The sequence below is a fragment of the Anarrhichthys ocellatus genome, unplaced genomic scaffold (assembly GCF_004355925.1).
Source record: "Anarrhichthys ocellatus isolate YVR2014 unplaced genomic scaffold, GSC_Weel_1.0 scaffold4, whole genome shotgun sequence".
In the NCBI taxonomy this organism is placed as follows: domain Eukaryota; kingdom Metazoa; phylum Chordata; class Actinopteri; order Perciformes; family Anarhichadidae; genus Anarrhichthys; species Anarrhichthys ocellatus.
In genome coordinates, this window is record NW_022280034.1 from 12,381,134 (window position 1) to 12,396,793 (window position 15,660).

The window sequence follows — 15,660 nt, forward strand, 5'->3', positions numbered from 1 at the left end:
AGAGAGATGTTTTTAAGTGACTCATGGGACGGTGTATCAGGTTCCAACAGGCTTGTTGGTTTTCAGTGCAGCACAAACAACACAGAATAAATGAATCCCCCGACAGGTTTTGCACGTACGCAGGGAGGTGTCTGTGGTATTTCCGTGCAACCATCTGGTGCTGGTTGCACAAAAATTTGACGCTGTCACTGTGACATCGGCACTGCAGTTAGAGGGCGCAGATGGAGCAGATACCTGCCGCCTTCAGATGGATGCTGAGGGAGTCACCGGTGTGAAGGAGAGAACGGTCTGCCATCGTGGACGACTTTCGCTGGTAAGAATGGCTTTTAAATCTTGATTCTCTGTGGCGTTGATATCGTAATCAAGAAAAAGATGAACGTTTGTCACATGTCAGCATTCTCCAACTCTCTGTCTCTGTCTCTCCCTTTCACTTTCATTTTTTTCTGTCACTACATCTCTTTTTTTCTCATCCTCCCTCACATTGTCGGGCTTAAACAGATTGTCGAGGGTTAAACAGACTCCAGAATCAGTGACTGACTGTACAGTAGAAGTTTGCACATACGGGTCGCTGAGAGTTCATCAGTGGATCATTGAATTAAGGGACATGATTGGGGGGGGGGGGGATGAATAATAATAATAATCGGTTACTTTGCATAAAATACATACTAGGTTTTCATTAGCTGGGTTGACGCTGCATGAGGAGGTTTCTTTACTGTCTGAGGAAAATGTCAGGAAAATCCTTGAAGAGTTGATGTTCACCGGGGAAACCTGCTTCTGAATACGTCAGCTGGTCCTGGAGATGTTTTACTGTAACAGCTAATGTCTAATACAGCTGAGCATAGCCACCACAGACCCGTTATAGAAGGGACCGGAAGCAGGTCATTCATTTCAAAAGACCATGGTCGACAGATACTTATGCGCACACGTCCACTTTTTTTAAAATTTAAATTATTATTGCTGTGCAATAGTCAATGTTTAGATCGGTTTGGTCAAGGTTGCATTCGTAATACTTGAAGTGGCAGAAGCTGGATCTTTCTACCAATCATCCTGATTAGACCTATCTGCTTGCTTGGTAACTAGTTACTGTTGATGCACTCTTAATTGCAGCAGAGTACAGTTGTTACAGATGACTCAATATGCAGTTTTCAGGGATTTCTGTAATTTTCGCTTTTGTTTCGTTTTCTAAATAAGTTGCTCTAGTCACGGCCAAGTTGATCTTCCCATGTCGACCCTGGCAACTGCAAAAGTGTCACCTGGAATACATTACAAGTACTATTGGTTGGAAATCACTTTTTTTTTGTTTGTTTTTTTACCATTTTACTGTTCTGCAACATATTACACAATGTATTCATCAAAACAATAATGTCAATTGTTCCTACTGGTATAATATGATAGGCGAAGCTTGACGTCAGTGAACCACATTGTTGCACTGCGTGTCATGTGATGTAGTTTTTGTGTCAATCCCACACGAGCTGTCCTTCACTCGAGCTGTAAATACAAATTTGAATCTGCATTAATCAGCAACAAATGTCCTTTTTACTTCTGTTTACTGTTTAAAACTACGGTGTCCAGTGGGAATTAGTTAAAGGTCGGGACATCCAAAAGAAACTTTGTTGGTATTTTCATGGTATTTGTCGACTTTAAGGGAAGTAATGCCAGCCTCATCAATTTGGAAGTTGGTCATGAGAAATTCTTTAACGGGAACCAATCCTCTTTTTCTCGAACTTGTAGCAAAAAGTCTGGATGAATAGCAAGCTGTCTGTCAAAAAGGAATTTTAATCTGCCCATTATGTGGCATATACTGGTCTCCAAACGTTACTGTCCGATTGACGACAGCGCTGTCCCTCCGGCCAGAGTTCTCCTGAGAGACTCCAGACTTCTCCATGACGATCCTGAATGACTCTTCTTTTCAAAGCCACAATTATGACCTCCATTTTTCCCTCTAATTATTCTTTTCAGAGCCAATTCTCTCTCTCTCACCCCACTATCTTGCACCAATGTGGCATCTGTGGGCAATTACCATTGCGTTTTCATACAAAGGCTAGCCAACAGAGGAAGCTGTTGTATTGGCGCTCTCAGCGTGAGTTTGCTGGCTGCGTCGGGGGACGGCAGGAAGGAGGGATGGGGGGGGTGGGTGGGTGGATGGCTGCTGAGGAGGTCTATTCATGTCTTCAGGCGAGGCCATACTTGAGTAGACTCTTATTGTGGCGGTGACCTTCCTGTCACCATGCGGCTGACACAAAGTGGCTTCATGCGAGGGTCGGCCGAGCTGCTCTCTTTGATTCTCCTCCTGTCTATCAACGCTTCACTCTGTCTCTCTCTCCGCTTGTGTGGCTCTTTTGCTGTGTGGTTTAATGATTGCTGATTCAATTCTCCTCATATTATCTATCAAACAGCCAGTCATTCTGAAGTGACAGATTTTAATTCACCACAGTGGGGTTAACTGACATTACGAGACAAAGACCCATAAAATACATAGTAAAACCTTAACGAAGAGATTATAACGACATTTACGGCTATATTCAAACGAAAGGAGTGGTTGCATGATCTTTAACTTTTTTGTACGATAATCAGAAGATGTCCATGTACAGTTTCGTCTTAAATCTTTAATGAGAAATGCTTTCCATTTCTTCTTCTGTACTGTGTCCTTGAGAATCTTCCAGTGGATAAATAGACACATAGGCTCTGTAAATACGTATGACGGCTAACCCGTCTCTTAGAAATAACATTAATATACTGCAAAAATTTGGTACATTTCTTTGGACGAGGAAGGGCTAAGTTATTGTGCCACAGGTAAGCTAACGGCAGGTAGTCAGGGGAGATGGTGGTTGGTCAAAGTGAAGGACTTTGGCAGCGGAGACCAGGGTTCGTTTGAGTTCTGTGTGGGTTTTAGGTTCAGGTAACAAAAACACTTTCCCTCTCCTTGTAGCTCTGTTTTGGTCTCCACCAACTCCTGAGGGAAATATGTCTCGTTAGCTGCTAAACGCTCCACTATGTTCTTCAGCTACCTTTGGCAGCTGGGTCAGTCCCATGTTCACCAACATCGTTTCTCTATGACTCATGGGACTACAATGTTCCTTATTCTACAGATGTGGTCAACATCTGGTCGATCAACCGTTTCTGTATTTTGGATAAGAATGGGTTGTTTCAGAGTGATGCCTGTAGTCAACAAACTACAAAAATGTTGCTATACTGTTGACTTGACAGTTATGTTAGACCTCAGTACAAACAATACAAAAAGTTTTAAAAAAGGACTTGTACCTCAATTACATAAACCTCATGATTATAAGTTTAGTTTGCCCTGTTTTCTTACAAAAGTGTTTTGGAGTTCTGGCCTTTTCTTGGATGTTTTGGAGCTCAGTGTGTATTTCTTGGCAGAGCAGCCAGCCAGCAGGTCGTACACAGAGTTCAGCAGCGATGCACTCTTCATTTAAGAGCACTGGTGTGTCTCGTGCAGCGTTCTGTAGGATTGATGGGTAAGTGCTACATCCCATTTGTACTGTATGTGCATGCTCTGGGAGGTCCATTAAATGGGCCAGATTACACACAGACTCTAGATTTTTTTCAGTTTGCAGCTATAATATAATCTATATGGCCTGGTAAGTCCCCACAGGGCAGTTTAGCCTCAGTTACTCGACTACATAGGATGGTCCTTAATGCTGAGAATATAGAACAAAATGCCATAATGATAATGCCAAATAGAGTAAGAAAGCACCAAAATGCTAATATTTTAAAACAGACATTCATTTTTATTCGAGGCAATACACTGCTGTAGAAGGAGAACAAAAGAGACTTGGTTTTAAAGGCTGCATTTGTAACGAGTGTAGTTAGGACCCAGGAGCAGTACGACAACACCAGGACTGGTATGATTTGAGTTCTTTATTTGTAACACACGACAGGCAGAAGATTCTCTGGACGAATCCCACAGGTTTCTCGTGGTCAAGGACAGAAGGGCTGAGTAAGTTACCAGGACAGAGGCGAGGCGAGGCGAGGCAGTCCGGGACAGGCAGGGTCGGCAACAGGGAATCAGTCCATGGGTGAGTGCGGGAAAGTTGAGCATGAATGCAAAGAACGATCTGGCAGTGAGTGTGTCTGAGGCAGGGGTTTAAATAGTGAAAAGGCAGAGTGAGCAGGTGAGAGTGATGAGCTGAAGAGGTGAGTGTGCCTGGCAGGTGCACTGAATGAACTGATTAGGTGAGTGAAAGGTGGATAGAAGTGACAGAGCTGTGACAGCATTACAGTAAAGTGATGCAATTCTCTGAACTTTACAGACTGTTCTAGCTGTTCTATTATTTGCCTTATCCCACTTAAGCAATCAAATCATCAAAAATGTCCTTTTGTGAAAGCACCGATGGTCAACCCCATGATGTATTTCATTTTCTCCATATTGCTCAGCACTACTGTGAAGTAAAAATAGCCTGCAAGTATGAGCCTACTTTCACTCTTTCATTGTGCACTCTGTTAGTGCTGTGTCAGCACAAGGTGTGTCATGCTTGTTGAGGCCGCTCTCGTTTTGATTGAGCAAGATAATGGGTGGGTCAAAAAAAAAAAAAAAAAGACGTGAACAGTACACAGAAACAAAAAAAAAAAATCCTGTCTCTCTCTCTTTCTCTCTCTCTCTCTCTCTCTCTCTCTCTCTCTCTATTGTCCCTCATCTTCCATCACACCATCCTGCAGTCTCTGGCGGCTTCTGTCACCAGCTTCCACTTCATAAGAGACTCGACTAGCGGAAGGGAACCAGACGTGCTGCAGACGTGCTGCGGAGAAAAAAAGACTGCTCCATCCTCTCAAGTCCTCTACCTGGCACAGTAGCTGAGAAACCATTCAACTCTCTCCAGTGGCATGATTGGCAGTCAAATGTGCCATGAGTTGTTGGAACAGTTGGAGTGATGAATAGCAATGCTGGCTTTTTCTTTAGGGAGTTTTGTCCCCCCCATTAAGTCATTCCTGTTGTAAATGCCCTGCAGTTGCCAGTGATTATTTTAAAGAGCTGTTTAAAGATGCTACATTCGATATTTAGAGCATGTCTATTGCCTCCACACCGTTTTCCACTTGACGACGGCCGAGTCAGCGGTTCGCAGCTAACAGTGCAAACAACGACAACGGTGCCGACAGAGCCTGCAGTGATAACCTGGGGGGGAAACCGGAGGGTTGGCGCTAAGCTTCTGCAACGACGCCGTCGGTCGGGACGATGTTATCACATTACTTCTTGTCAAAGTGACAAATAATCAGATAGTTTTGACTAGATTTTTGAGTGGCTTTTATCTCATTGTTTTGGTTTTAAGGCCATAACTTAAGTCATCACCGTTGTTTTAAAATGTGCCTCCCGCACACTCATCTGTCTTTTCCCTCCACACAGTATCATGCTGTTCATTCTCTGCTTTGCTGCAATGGATTTCCTTTTCTTTCGTTTTTCTCGTTGACCTGCCTTTTTTTTCTTCTTCTTCTTTTTCTCCTTGCTCCTTTCATCTTCTCCCAACATGACATAAAAGTTTCCATCCCTCTCCACCTGTTGTTGTATTTTCCTCTTCCCTCTGCCTTGGCACACATCAGGTCATCTGCAGACGAGTGAGGCCTGTGGCCGCAGCTTTTACAGTCATGTTAACGCCGTGGTAGAACATTGGCGACCGTAACGAAAAAGGAGATTTTGAAATGGCACCAGGGTTGACTGTCAACATTTTCTTTATATCAAGCCCTGCAAAGATCATACCACTTCTTTTTTCTTTCATCTCGTCTTCCTGTGCAGGCTGCTTTGCAAGACGTGTGGGTGTGGAGTGAAGTGCCGTGGTTCGTGTCTTGAGTATTATCAGTTTCAAAAGCAGCTTTCCCACACAACCACACGCCAACTATAGAGTAACGGAAACACACGACAGCCTGTGCCAGTCCTTTTATCGTCTCTTAATAAATCAGTTTCACGGGAGACATTTCTCAGAGCGACAAAGATCTGAGACTTTTTGATTATGCCAAACAAAAAGTGGCGGAAGTTTATCTCTGCTTTTGCCTCGGCTTCAAGTTGCCAATTAAATCTCTGCTGCTGACACAGCCGCGTAGTAGAGTGGAGAGAGATGATTGCGCTTAGAGGCAGACAAAGAATGTAGGCCTGACCTCTGACCTGCTCTGATTGTGTGTGTGCTACTGTTTATCTCTGTACAGTTAAGCAGCTTTTTTTTATGCTGTGCTCTTATTCATCAAGGCCAAAGGAGGAGGAAAACACATCTGTCTTAAATCATACGAGCTTCGCATTAAGTTCACCTTTTTAATAGTAAAAAGCATATATTGCAACTAATTATTATTACTTTCATCATCAGTTAATCTGACGATTATTTTCTCGATCAATCAGCCCATCTATAAAACACCAGAAAAACAGTGACAATGTCTCTGATTGTCCGACCAATAGTCGAAAAGATATCCCATATAGCGATAATGTAAGAAAAGGAAAAAGCAGCACACACACTTCCACTCATCCATCCATTACCTCTAACTGCTTATCCTGTTCAGGGTCGCGGGGGGGATGCAATATTTTGCATCATTGTATTGCTTAAAAACACCCATATCGGAACAATATCTCACATTGACGAGATGAGGTCACTGACATTGTAAGCTGGATAGATCAGTCATAGGAAATAAGTGACATGTTGCCTAGAAATGCTGGTACTATAAAAACAAACAATATTTTGCAGGCTTAGGACGGATGCGTTGACAATACTGTACAACCGGTCTGACCTCCATGATCACAGCACTCATGTCGATCATGCTGCAGCAGGCAGAGGTGAATAAGGGGAAATGGGATGCAGCTTACTTTACAGGACTGTGAGGTGTTTCCTATCTGGTTGGACACATGCTGCAGCACGATCGCAGATCTAATCTTTCTGCATCTGGTTTCTAGTACTTTGGTAAGAAAGAGACGTTAGCAACTCGCACAAACTACTCATCTTTCCGAAGTGCTATACCAGTAGTGTCAGAGCAGCATCGAATAGCAGACGGCGTATTTTTTGTGAGCTTGCAGGTTTTGGTAAACGCTTTCGATGTCGCATTTAAACGTCAACAAACAATCACAAATGTCAGCGTCAATGAGAAGACTTGGAGCTCCTGCAACGCCACCAGATTGCATTTGAATTTCTACTGTTTTATGGCACAGCAGGAGATTGCGTTACGGAACGGGGCGAGGGCGCTGGTTTTCTAGAAAAGTGGAGTTACTTACACCATCTCCATAGCAGATGGTGTAAGGATTGAAAGGCAGACGAACCAAAAAAAACCCACTTGAATGAAAGTGAATGAGGAAACCAAGTGTCACGAGGGAGCGTCGAGGGCACACAAAGCTTCAAAGGCCTTTTTGTGAAGGGACTTCGTTTTTAAGAAACACAAGCAGTGACAAAGATACTCGCTTCTACAAAATACTACATTTATTTTTTTATGCATTCCTTATACCTTGGTTTCACCTTTGTTGGTATGTTTAAGAGAATGTTACGCACACAGTAGCTTCAAGCAGCTGCTTCCTGTACGTGTGGTTTTGTCGTTTGTGCGTGTAGGATGGTGGGACACGTGTTGGCGTGCCTCAGTGAGTCAAAGGCGTATGATTGACTAATGAACTCACTCTCGCTCTTAATCTGCGGTAACGGGATGAAAGACATGACACCACGAGACAATCAAAGCGGTCTTTAGACAGATGGCTTCCACTCATCGAGATCCTCGGTGTGAGTCCGCCAAAACCTTTCAACTACAGATGGATGGCAGCGTTTGGAATCAGGAACCAGCGTTGCATCGTGTATCATCACATGAAGGAATTTGCTTTTCCGATATGATAACAGGAAACTGTTGGTATGTATGATAACAAATTATGATAATGTCGAGTCACGAAAGCCTCAGGAAGTCAAGAAGTCAAAGTGGAATTTGGATGAGATATCGGTCGGTTAAGAGATTAGTGCTCCTCTGTTTTCTCTTGTCGATGCCATTTATCATTTATTGCTTTTCTCACCGAGATTTGCCACAACGGACATACCGCTCATGTTGTGGCAGTTGTTTTATCATTTATTGTTATTATTGTTTATCTGTACAGCTCACACACACACACACACACACACACACACACACACACACACAGACCACACTACAGTATAACTCTGCAAACAGAACGGAACACGTACTGTGTTATGACTGTAACATCTGGCGCAGATGAGAGCCCAGAGCATACATGGGTCCTATGGGGGGGTTGGAGGGTAAAACACACGGCATAACTCACCCTTAATCTATGTGACCTACTCGTGCTTAGTTACATCACAGCACACAGGATGATGGAGAAAAAAAAAATGCAGATGTACATTTTTTTTTAGAGGCTTCCAGCGGCAGGGTTATGTGGGAACTGTGGAACAGATGAATGCATCATTTTCGGAAGCTTTTGATTAATATCCGGATGCCCCAAATGAGTTTCTGTAATAAATTTAAACCTCAGAGGAAAATAAAAACAATCCCCTAACAACATGACATATTTGTCCCTTCATATCCTTTATTGCAAAGCATCACAGTGCACAATAGCATGCTACATGCAGGGTGCTTACCAATGTGCAGTTCAAGACATCAGCTTTCACCTGGAGCTGGACATTTTTGGCCAGTTCCCATGGCCACAACTTCCGAAAGCAGCGTCCTGCAAAAAAAAACCTGCATGAACCCTAAAGTTAGAATGGACCCAGTGGTGTTGTTGGGCAGGTTATAGTGCCTGTTTGAGCAGAGCAAACGCCGGCGTGATGAAGTTCAAACCTACCTGAGCATTATCCTGCTGCTCGGTCCCCAACCAATTAACTCGGAAGTGCTCTGGTAATTGACAGTTTTACAGCGCCTTCGTCTTGGAAGACATAAAAAAAAAAAAAAGAAGACGACTCTTCCCCCACTGCAGCATTCACCTCCCAAATAAAAATAAATATCAGTCTGGACCTTTAAACAGAGACTGCACAAATGAAGCCAGAGTAGGCGAGGTTATTGTGATTTATTCTGGCTCATATAGAGCCAAGATCGGCTTTTCAGTAATGAGCAGATTTTGGTAGCCGTTGTTGCTTGATGCTAATATGCAGGTGAGAATCTGATTTGACTAAATAGCTTCAGACAGAGCAATCTGTAATAGCTGCAGGTGTCACCAGAATTCTGTTGGTGTATGTTGTTTAGGTGTTAATAGTATTCAATTCATTTCAATTGAATTACAACAATGAGTGGATTTGAATGAAAAAGTTGCACTACCCTGCAAAAACTCTTTAAGATTTGTGAAACCATAATTCTGGCAGTATATTAAATCAGCATTTATAAAGAAATGAAAGTCAGAAAAAAAATATAACTGACTCTAAGGTGGAGCCGGAACACGAGAAAGAGAAAGAGAAAGAAGAGAGAGAGAGAGAGAGAGAGAGAGAGAGAGAGAGAGAGAGGGAGGTTCAGAGAATGAAAGGAGACGGAGCAGAGATTACGTTTTGGACTGCTTCATATAAAGACCCATTCATCCATCCGCTGAATATTAAAGCGTGTTTACATGCAGTCGCAGTGAGTCTCCTTGCCACAGTGACTGGGGGCCTCGGCATCAAAGACCAGAGTCAGGGAGCGGTGTCGGGACAAGTCTTGCTTGGGTGCCAAGGGGATGCCTTCCTTTCATTCGGTCTTGGCATGTCAGGAAATGTCTCCCCCCCCTCAAAAGTAAAAAAAGATCCAATTACGCCGCTGTTACTGCTACAATCCCCTATGGGCACGTGAGGTTGCAGCGCTGCACACAAGGCAGTTTCCTGTGATACTTCTCAAAAGGTAACAGCCATCGCTTGGCATTATTGGCGGTGTGATTTTCGAATCCTTGTCAATCTCAAACTAAGTAAAATAAAAATAAAAAGACATTGCTTAACGTTAAAGCCCAGCAGTTGACACCCAATCAGGCGATGACTTTCACTTCTTCCGCTTTGAAAATGAATAACTTCCTGCTGTGTTCCGATGACACCGTCGCAGCGATACCGCCGTCCAATCAGGGGCCAGTATGAGCCTCTGCGGCCTGACAGCAGGAGCGTTGTCATGTGGTGTACAGCGCGGGGATTACAGCCCCCTAATCTGCCTGTCATGAAAACCCAACTAGAGAAAAAAAAGAGAGAGATCATGATGCTGGATGTAGGATGTTGGAATCAAGATGAGAACCCCACGGCATCTTCTTCTTTAGCCGAATGGAGAATTGCAAAAAAAAACCTTGGCGTGTGAGGCTGAAGCGAAGGCTGTCAAGTGAGTGTTTACTGTGTAGACCGTATGCTTGTGAGCGGGTGTGCAGGTTTGCATGTGTATCATGCTGCATTGTGTGAGCACATCTGCGTCTCCGCTGCTGTCAGTGTGTACATCAACACACACTGGGTATCACCACCGCGGAATGGGCAAAGGATGTTCCTGATTGTCCTGCTGAGGGTTTCTGTTTGCAGGGGTGTGTTTATCCTCTGTGACCGTAAGAGAACGCACTGACTTCCACATGTGACCACAGAGACCAAAACACACACCGACACGGACAGCTGAGAGGCAAACGGACTCAAAGTCCCTTTGTGTCTTTTACCGTCGGTCTACGTGTGTGTATAAAAACTATATATTAACATGTCTCCCAAAAATGACAATTGAGGAGAATAATTTAGCATTTTTCTATTCAAAAGGTATTTGTTTACTCAGGGCTCACAGTTTAAAGCTACTTTGCAATGTTTACCATGTTCGCCATCTTAGCTTAGCGCGTTAGCATGCTAAGATTTGATAATTAGCTCCAAACTCAAAGCACAGCTGATGGGAATGTCATGAGTTTAACACGTATTCTATCATGTATACGACAATGATGTTTGTGCTAGAGGAAGAGCTAAGGGATCACCAAAGTCATTGGGATACATTCATGAAGTTAAGTAAGGTGATCCAGTACGAAACTCTACATCTAAATTCCCAGAGTCAAATCCGTCGTAGAAGAGAGAAATACAAAAATCCCCACCCCCGGTAACCGCAGTAGATCAGTATGTCATGAACAAGCCATGATGTGTTTGACAGCGTCGTTGTGCTCTTTGCTGTGCGCTACTATTATATTTGTCCAAACACACACAATTCCCTGAGAGCTACAAGTTCACGCCTGTTCCGCAGGCATTGCTGCACGGCTTCCTGGGAAATGTAGGAGATGTAGGCGATACACAAGAAAAGACAACGATATAATTTAGTGCAAAATAGGCGCCGAGACTGATTGTATTGTACAAGTGAGATTTTTCAAGAAAGTAGTGCAACTGTGATTCTGTCAACCCGTTCTGTCCGTATCGAGAAGTCGTCCAGCTGCCTCTGTGTTGAATATCTTTCATCTGTTGTTGGACTCGGCTGATGCCAGATGTTTGAGTATCGGCTCCAGCACCGCGTTTGACAGAGGAGATTATTGTTCGGCTGATGGCTTTATGGAAAGAGAGGGGAGAGCCTGTAATTTTCACCCAGAGCAATGAATGACAGAATGATTCATAGCTGAGGTCTACAGGAGCTCCTGGTTGGTGGTCGGTCATTACGTCTCACCAGAGCCCCATGCAGATGTCCTATTATCCGGTAATCGTTTCTCCACTCCACTACTCAATGACTTCCCCTTGGACCGTGCACTATAGCCAGGCTAGAGGAATACTAATGTTTTCTCTAGCTGAGCTGCAGCACAGACACATTTATTCACAGTAAATCTAATTTGAAAAAAGAAAACTGTGAATGGCGGAACCACAAGACCAAGCGTGTGAGAAGAAGACACGCTATAAAACTACCAATCAAGGCTTTTATTCACCTCAACGGGCCTTAACTAGAGCCAGACCATTATCCCTTTTGTCTGGTCCATGATACCTGCTTTGACTTCAATAAACGGAATTTAAGATTTTCATTATTTGACCTGTCGCTGAAATTGACAGCCGATATTAGCTTATTGCAGGTATATTGTATGAGCTATATGTTGGCTGGTTATTAAGAGTAAACTGTAGTACAGACCAAATATGAGATTAGATATATTTAAGGTAATTGAGAAATACTGTCACAACTCATTAATAACCAAATTGAAGGCATTTGTATTGAAAATGTTTCTTTATGATGTGTGTTCCTGTAAAACAAATAATAATGGCCACTACATCTTTATCAGATTATCTCAAATATGGATATATTGTTATTGGTTTCAGAATTGAGTATTGGTCAGGCTATATGGATAATAATAATAATCCATATCCATGACTGCAGCATTTCTTCTTAAAATAAACTGCAATCTTTATCGGATTTGTAACCCCAACCAAACTCATTGTCTAAGATAGTGTTACCTTTGTCGAAAAACATTGATTTATAAATCTTCCCGTTACAACTGCGACAAAATCGATATAGTCATAACCTAGAGATATGCTGGCTTATGCGTAAACGACCCATTGTACCAAAAATAACCAAGAATTTCAAGTGGTAAATTTGTCACCATTTTCATTGTCAGCTGCATTATGTGCTGTGTGAGAACGGAGATGATGGTCAATTGGCCTTTGTTTTGGAGGGGTGGCGAATTCCGCCCCAGCACTTTTAGCTCAATGAGCTGTTCAGTGCATAATAACGTGTTGTTGTTCCTATAGTGTGTGGCACCAGTGGCACAGTGAGCCACAGGAAGGTGCTGAGGCTCTGAGTTCGTGCTTCACCTGACCAGCTCAGCAGCTTCACAATACACAACCCCACGGGAAAAGGAATGATTATTGTTTGTGTTGGCACTTCATATTAAAAGTGGCCACTGAAAACTGCCTCATCTGCACTGGTCGGCTCACCAGCTTTTACAGAGATGGAGAGATGTCTCGTTTATACTTCGGCTGAAACGGTTAAGCAGGAAAACCCCTTAACTCTCCAAATACCTTCTGTGTGTGTGTGTAAGAAGACAACCCTGCCTTTGAAAATCCTGACGCCATCTTGTGGCGTTGAAGCTGCACTTCAGACCTTCCAAACCAATACTCAAATGACCTGCACCAAAGAGGCTCTAGTTGTGCAATCAGTCAGTGCGTGGTGCTTCTAAGACAGTAGCAAGCAGAGGAATGCTAAAGTTGTGAGTTTAAGCGTCACCTGGAGCAGAGAAGATTTAACCTGAGCTGTCAATCACATGAATACTCGGCTACATGCTGATCAACTATGTGAGAACTTGTCATTGTTAAGGGGAGACCAAATTAATATAACGCTTATACATGTTCATTTTGCCCGTTTCCTACATAGCTGCTTGATTCTTGTTGTCATGTCAGAGCATCGGTTAGTTCTAAATAAAGAAATATGTTTCATATATTGTAATGAGTATCTTTCCTATGAGAAGGCCATCTTGTGCTGTTGAAGACTCACTGCTGCTCTTCTGAAACACCACTAGATCGTCCAATTTAGTCCAGCTGTGGCCTGCATCACCTGACACCATGCTGCCTTCAACTATAGTCAGGCTAAGGGTCAAGGTGACGGGATAGAGTTAGTGCACTTGACTCTTCTCACAATGTCCTTTGACGAAGCTCCAGTGGCGCAATCGGTCAGCGCGTGGTACTTATAAGACAGTATTCAGCAGAGTGATGCCGAGGATGTGAGTTCGAGCCTCACCTGGAGCACAGAAGTTTTAACCTGGACATCAGTCACAGGAGATACTCTGAACATGATGACACTCCACATGACTGACTTTCCGCATTCAGACTTTGTCATTGTTGAGGAAAACCAAACATATATCAGTGCACATGTGATGCTCATTACACTCATTGAGCACACCTGCGTTAATGATAAGCTTTAGGAGAATGACATGCTCAGGTGTAAATAAAGATGTATGTTTTATATATTGTAATGAGTACCTGCTAGACAGGTACACAGGAGAATGACAATGCATTAAGGAAAAATAGTCGACACACAGCAGCTTATTGTAGGAATAAATACTGCAGTCATGGATATGGATGTAATCGAGTAGTAGCATCCCTTTCTGTTCCGTCTGTCTCTGTTTATTGAGGCCATATGTGCGAGTGTCTCAGTATAAAAAGAGAGCCTTTGCTATGACAAGGCCATCTTGTGCTGTTGAAGACTCACTGCTGCTCTTCTGAAACACCACTATATCGTCCAATTTAGTCCAGCTGTGGCCTGCATCACCTGACACCATGCTGCCTTCAACTATAGTCAGGCTAAGGGTCAAGGTGACGGGATAGAGTTAGTGCACTTGACTGTTCTCACAATCTCCATTGATGAGGCTCCAGTGGCGCAATCGGTCAGCGCGCGGTACTTATAAGACAGTATTCAGCAGAGTGATGCCGAGGATGTGAGTTCGAGCCTCACCTGGAGCATGGAAGTTTTAATCCGGACGTCAGTCACAGGAGATACTCTGAACATGATGACTTTCCGTATTCAGACTTTGTCATTGTTGACAAAAACCAAACATATATCAGTGCACATGTGATGCTCATTACACTCATTGAGCACAATGATAAGCTTTGGGAGAATGACATGCTCAGGTGTAAATGAAGATGTTTTTATATTGTAATGTGTACCTGCTCTAGCAGGTACACAGGAGAATGACAATGCATTAAAGAAAAATAGTCGACACATTAACAGCAGCTTATTGTAGGAAGAAATACTGCAGTCATGGATATGGATGTAATCGAGTAGTAGCATCCCTTTCTGTTCCGTCTGTCTCTGTTTATTGAGGCCATATGTGCGAGTGTCTCAGTATAAGAAGAGAGCCTTTGCTATAACAAGGCCATCTTGTGCTGTTGAAGACTCGCTGCTGCCCTTCTGAAACACCACTAGATCGTCCAATTTAGTCCAGCTGTGGCCTGCATCACCTCAGGAGCACCTGACACCATGCTGCCTTCAACTATAGTCAGGCTAAGGGTCAAGGTGACGGGATAGAGTTAGTGCATGTTGGGCGCAGCATGAGGTGCTACAAGCCGCACCTTGACTGTTCTCACAATCTCCATTGATGAGGCTCCAGTGGCGCAATCGGTCAGCGCGTGGTACTTATAAGACAGTATTCAGCAGAGTGATGCCGAGGATGTGAGTTCGAGCCTCACCTGGAGCACAGAAGTTTTAACCTGGACATCAGTCACAGGAGATACTCTGAACATGATGACACTCCACATGATTGACTTTCCGCATTCAGACTTTGTCATTGTTGAGGAAAACCAAACATATATCAGTGCACATGTTATGCTCATTACCCTCATTGAGCACACCTGCGTTAATGATAAGCTTTAGGCGAATGACATCCTCAGGTGTAAATGAAGATGTATGTTTCATGTATTGTAATGAGTATCTTTCCTATGACAAGGCCATCTTGTGCTGTTGAAGACTCACTGCTGCCCTTCTGAAACACCACTAGATCGTCCAATTTGGTCCAGCTGTGGCCTGCATCACCTCAGGAGCACCTGACACCATGCTGCCGAGGATGTGAGTTCGAGCCTCACCTGGTGCGCGGAAGTTTTAATCTGTTTTAACCAAACAGTCCCCCAGATGTCAGTTTACATGTGATGCTCATTACACTCATTGAACTGTAGGTAAAGCTTAATGTTAAATAAAGGCAGGTGTCAGAAATCAGAAATACTGATATATATATATATATATATTAATGACGACAACAAAAAATGACTTACCCCAGCTTTAATGCTTGTATGTGAGGAGCTGTTCAGCGCATGATAACGTGTTGTTGTT

The 15,660-nt window shown here is 43.3% G+C and overlaps 1 protein-coding gene and 3 non-coding genes across 16 annotated transcripts in view; all 4 read left to right on the forward strand.

The window, feature by feature from the left end:
* Nucleotides 1-15,660, forward strand: part of rhbdf1b (rhomboid 5 homolog 1b (Drosophila)) — a 32,669-nt gene that overhangs the window by 3,476 nt on the left and 13,533 nt on the right. For 3 of the 13 annotated variants that reach the window (XM_031843093.1, XM_031843105.1, XM_031843106.1), the window contains exons 1-2: nt 7-4,037; nt 4,678-10,236. The exons of 2 other annotated variants lie outside the window; for them this stretch is intronic. In XM_031843093.1, the coding sequence (XP_031698953.1) occupies nt 10,182-10,236 (55 nt within the window). In that variant the 5' untranslated portion in view covers nt 7-4,037; nt 4,678-10,181. Of the gene's footprint in view, nt 1-6; nt 4,038-4,677; nt 15,400-15,660 lie in introns of those variants that run through there. 8 more of the 13 variants (XM_031843096.1, XM_031843095.1, XM_031843098.1 and 5 more) reach the window with 8 other exon arrangements.
* trnai-uau (transfer RNA isoleucine (anticodon UAU)) lies at nt 13,490-13,583 on the forward strand. The gene is made up of 2 exons: nt 13,490-13,527; nt 13,548-13,583. It is a non-coding gene; the product is annotated as a tRNA-Ile (tRNA).
* On the forward strand, nt 14,204-14,297 carry trnai-uau (transfer RNA isoleucine (anticodon UAU)). The gene is made up of 2 exons: nt 14,204-14,241; nt 14,262-14,297. It is a non-coding gene; the product is annotated as a tRNA-Ile (tRNA).
* trnai-uau (transfer RNA isoleucine (anticodon UAU)) lies at nt 14,938-15,031 on the forward strand. The gene is made up of 2 exons: nt 14,938-14,975; nt 14,996-15,031. It is a non-coding gene; the product is annotated as a tRNA-Ile (tRNA).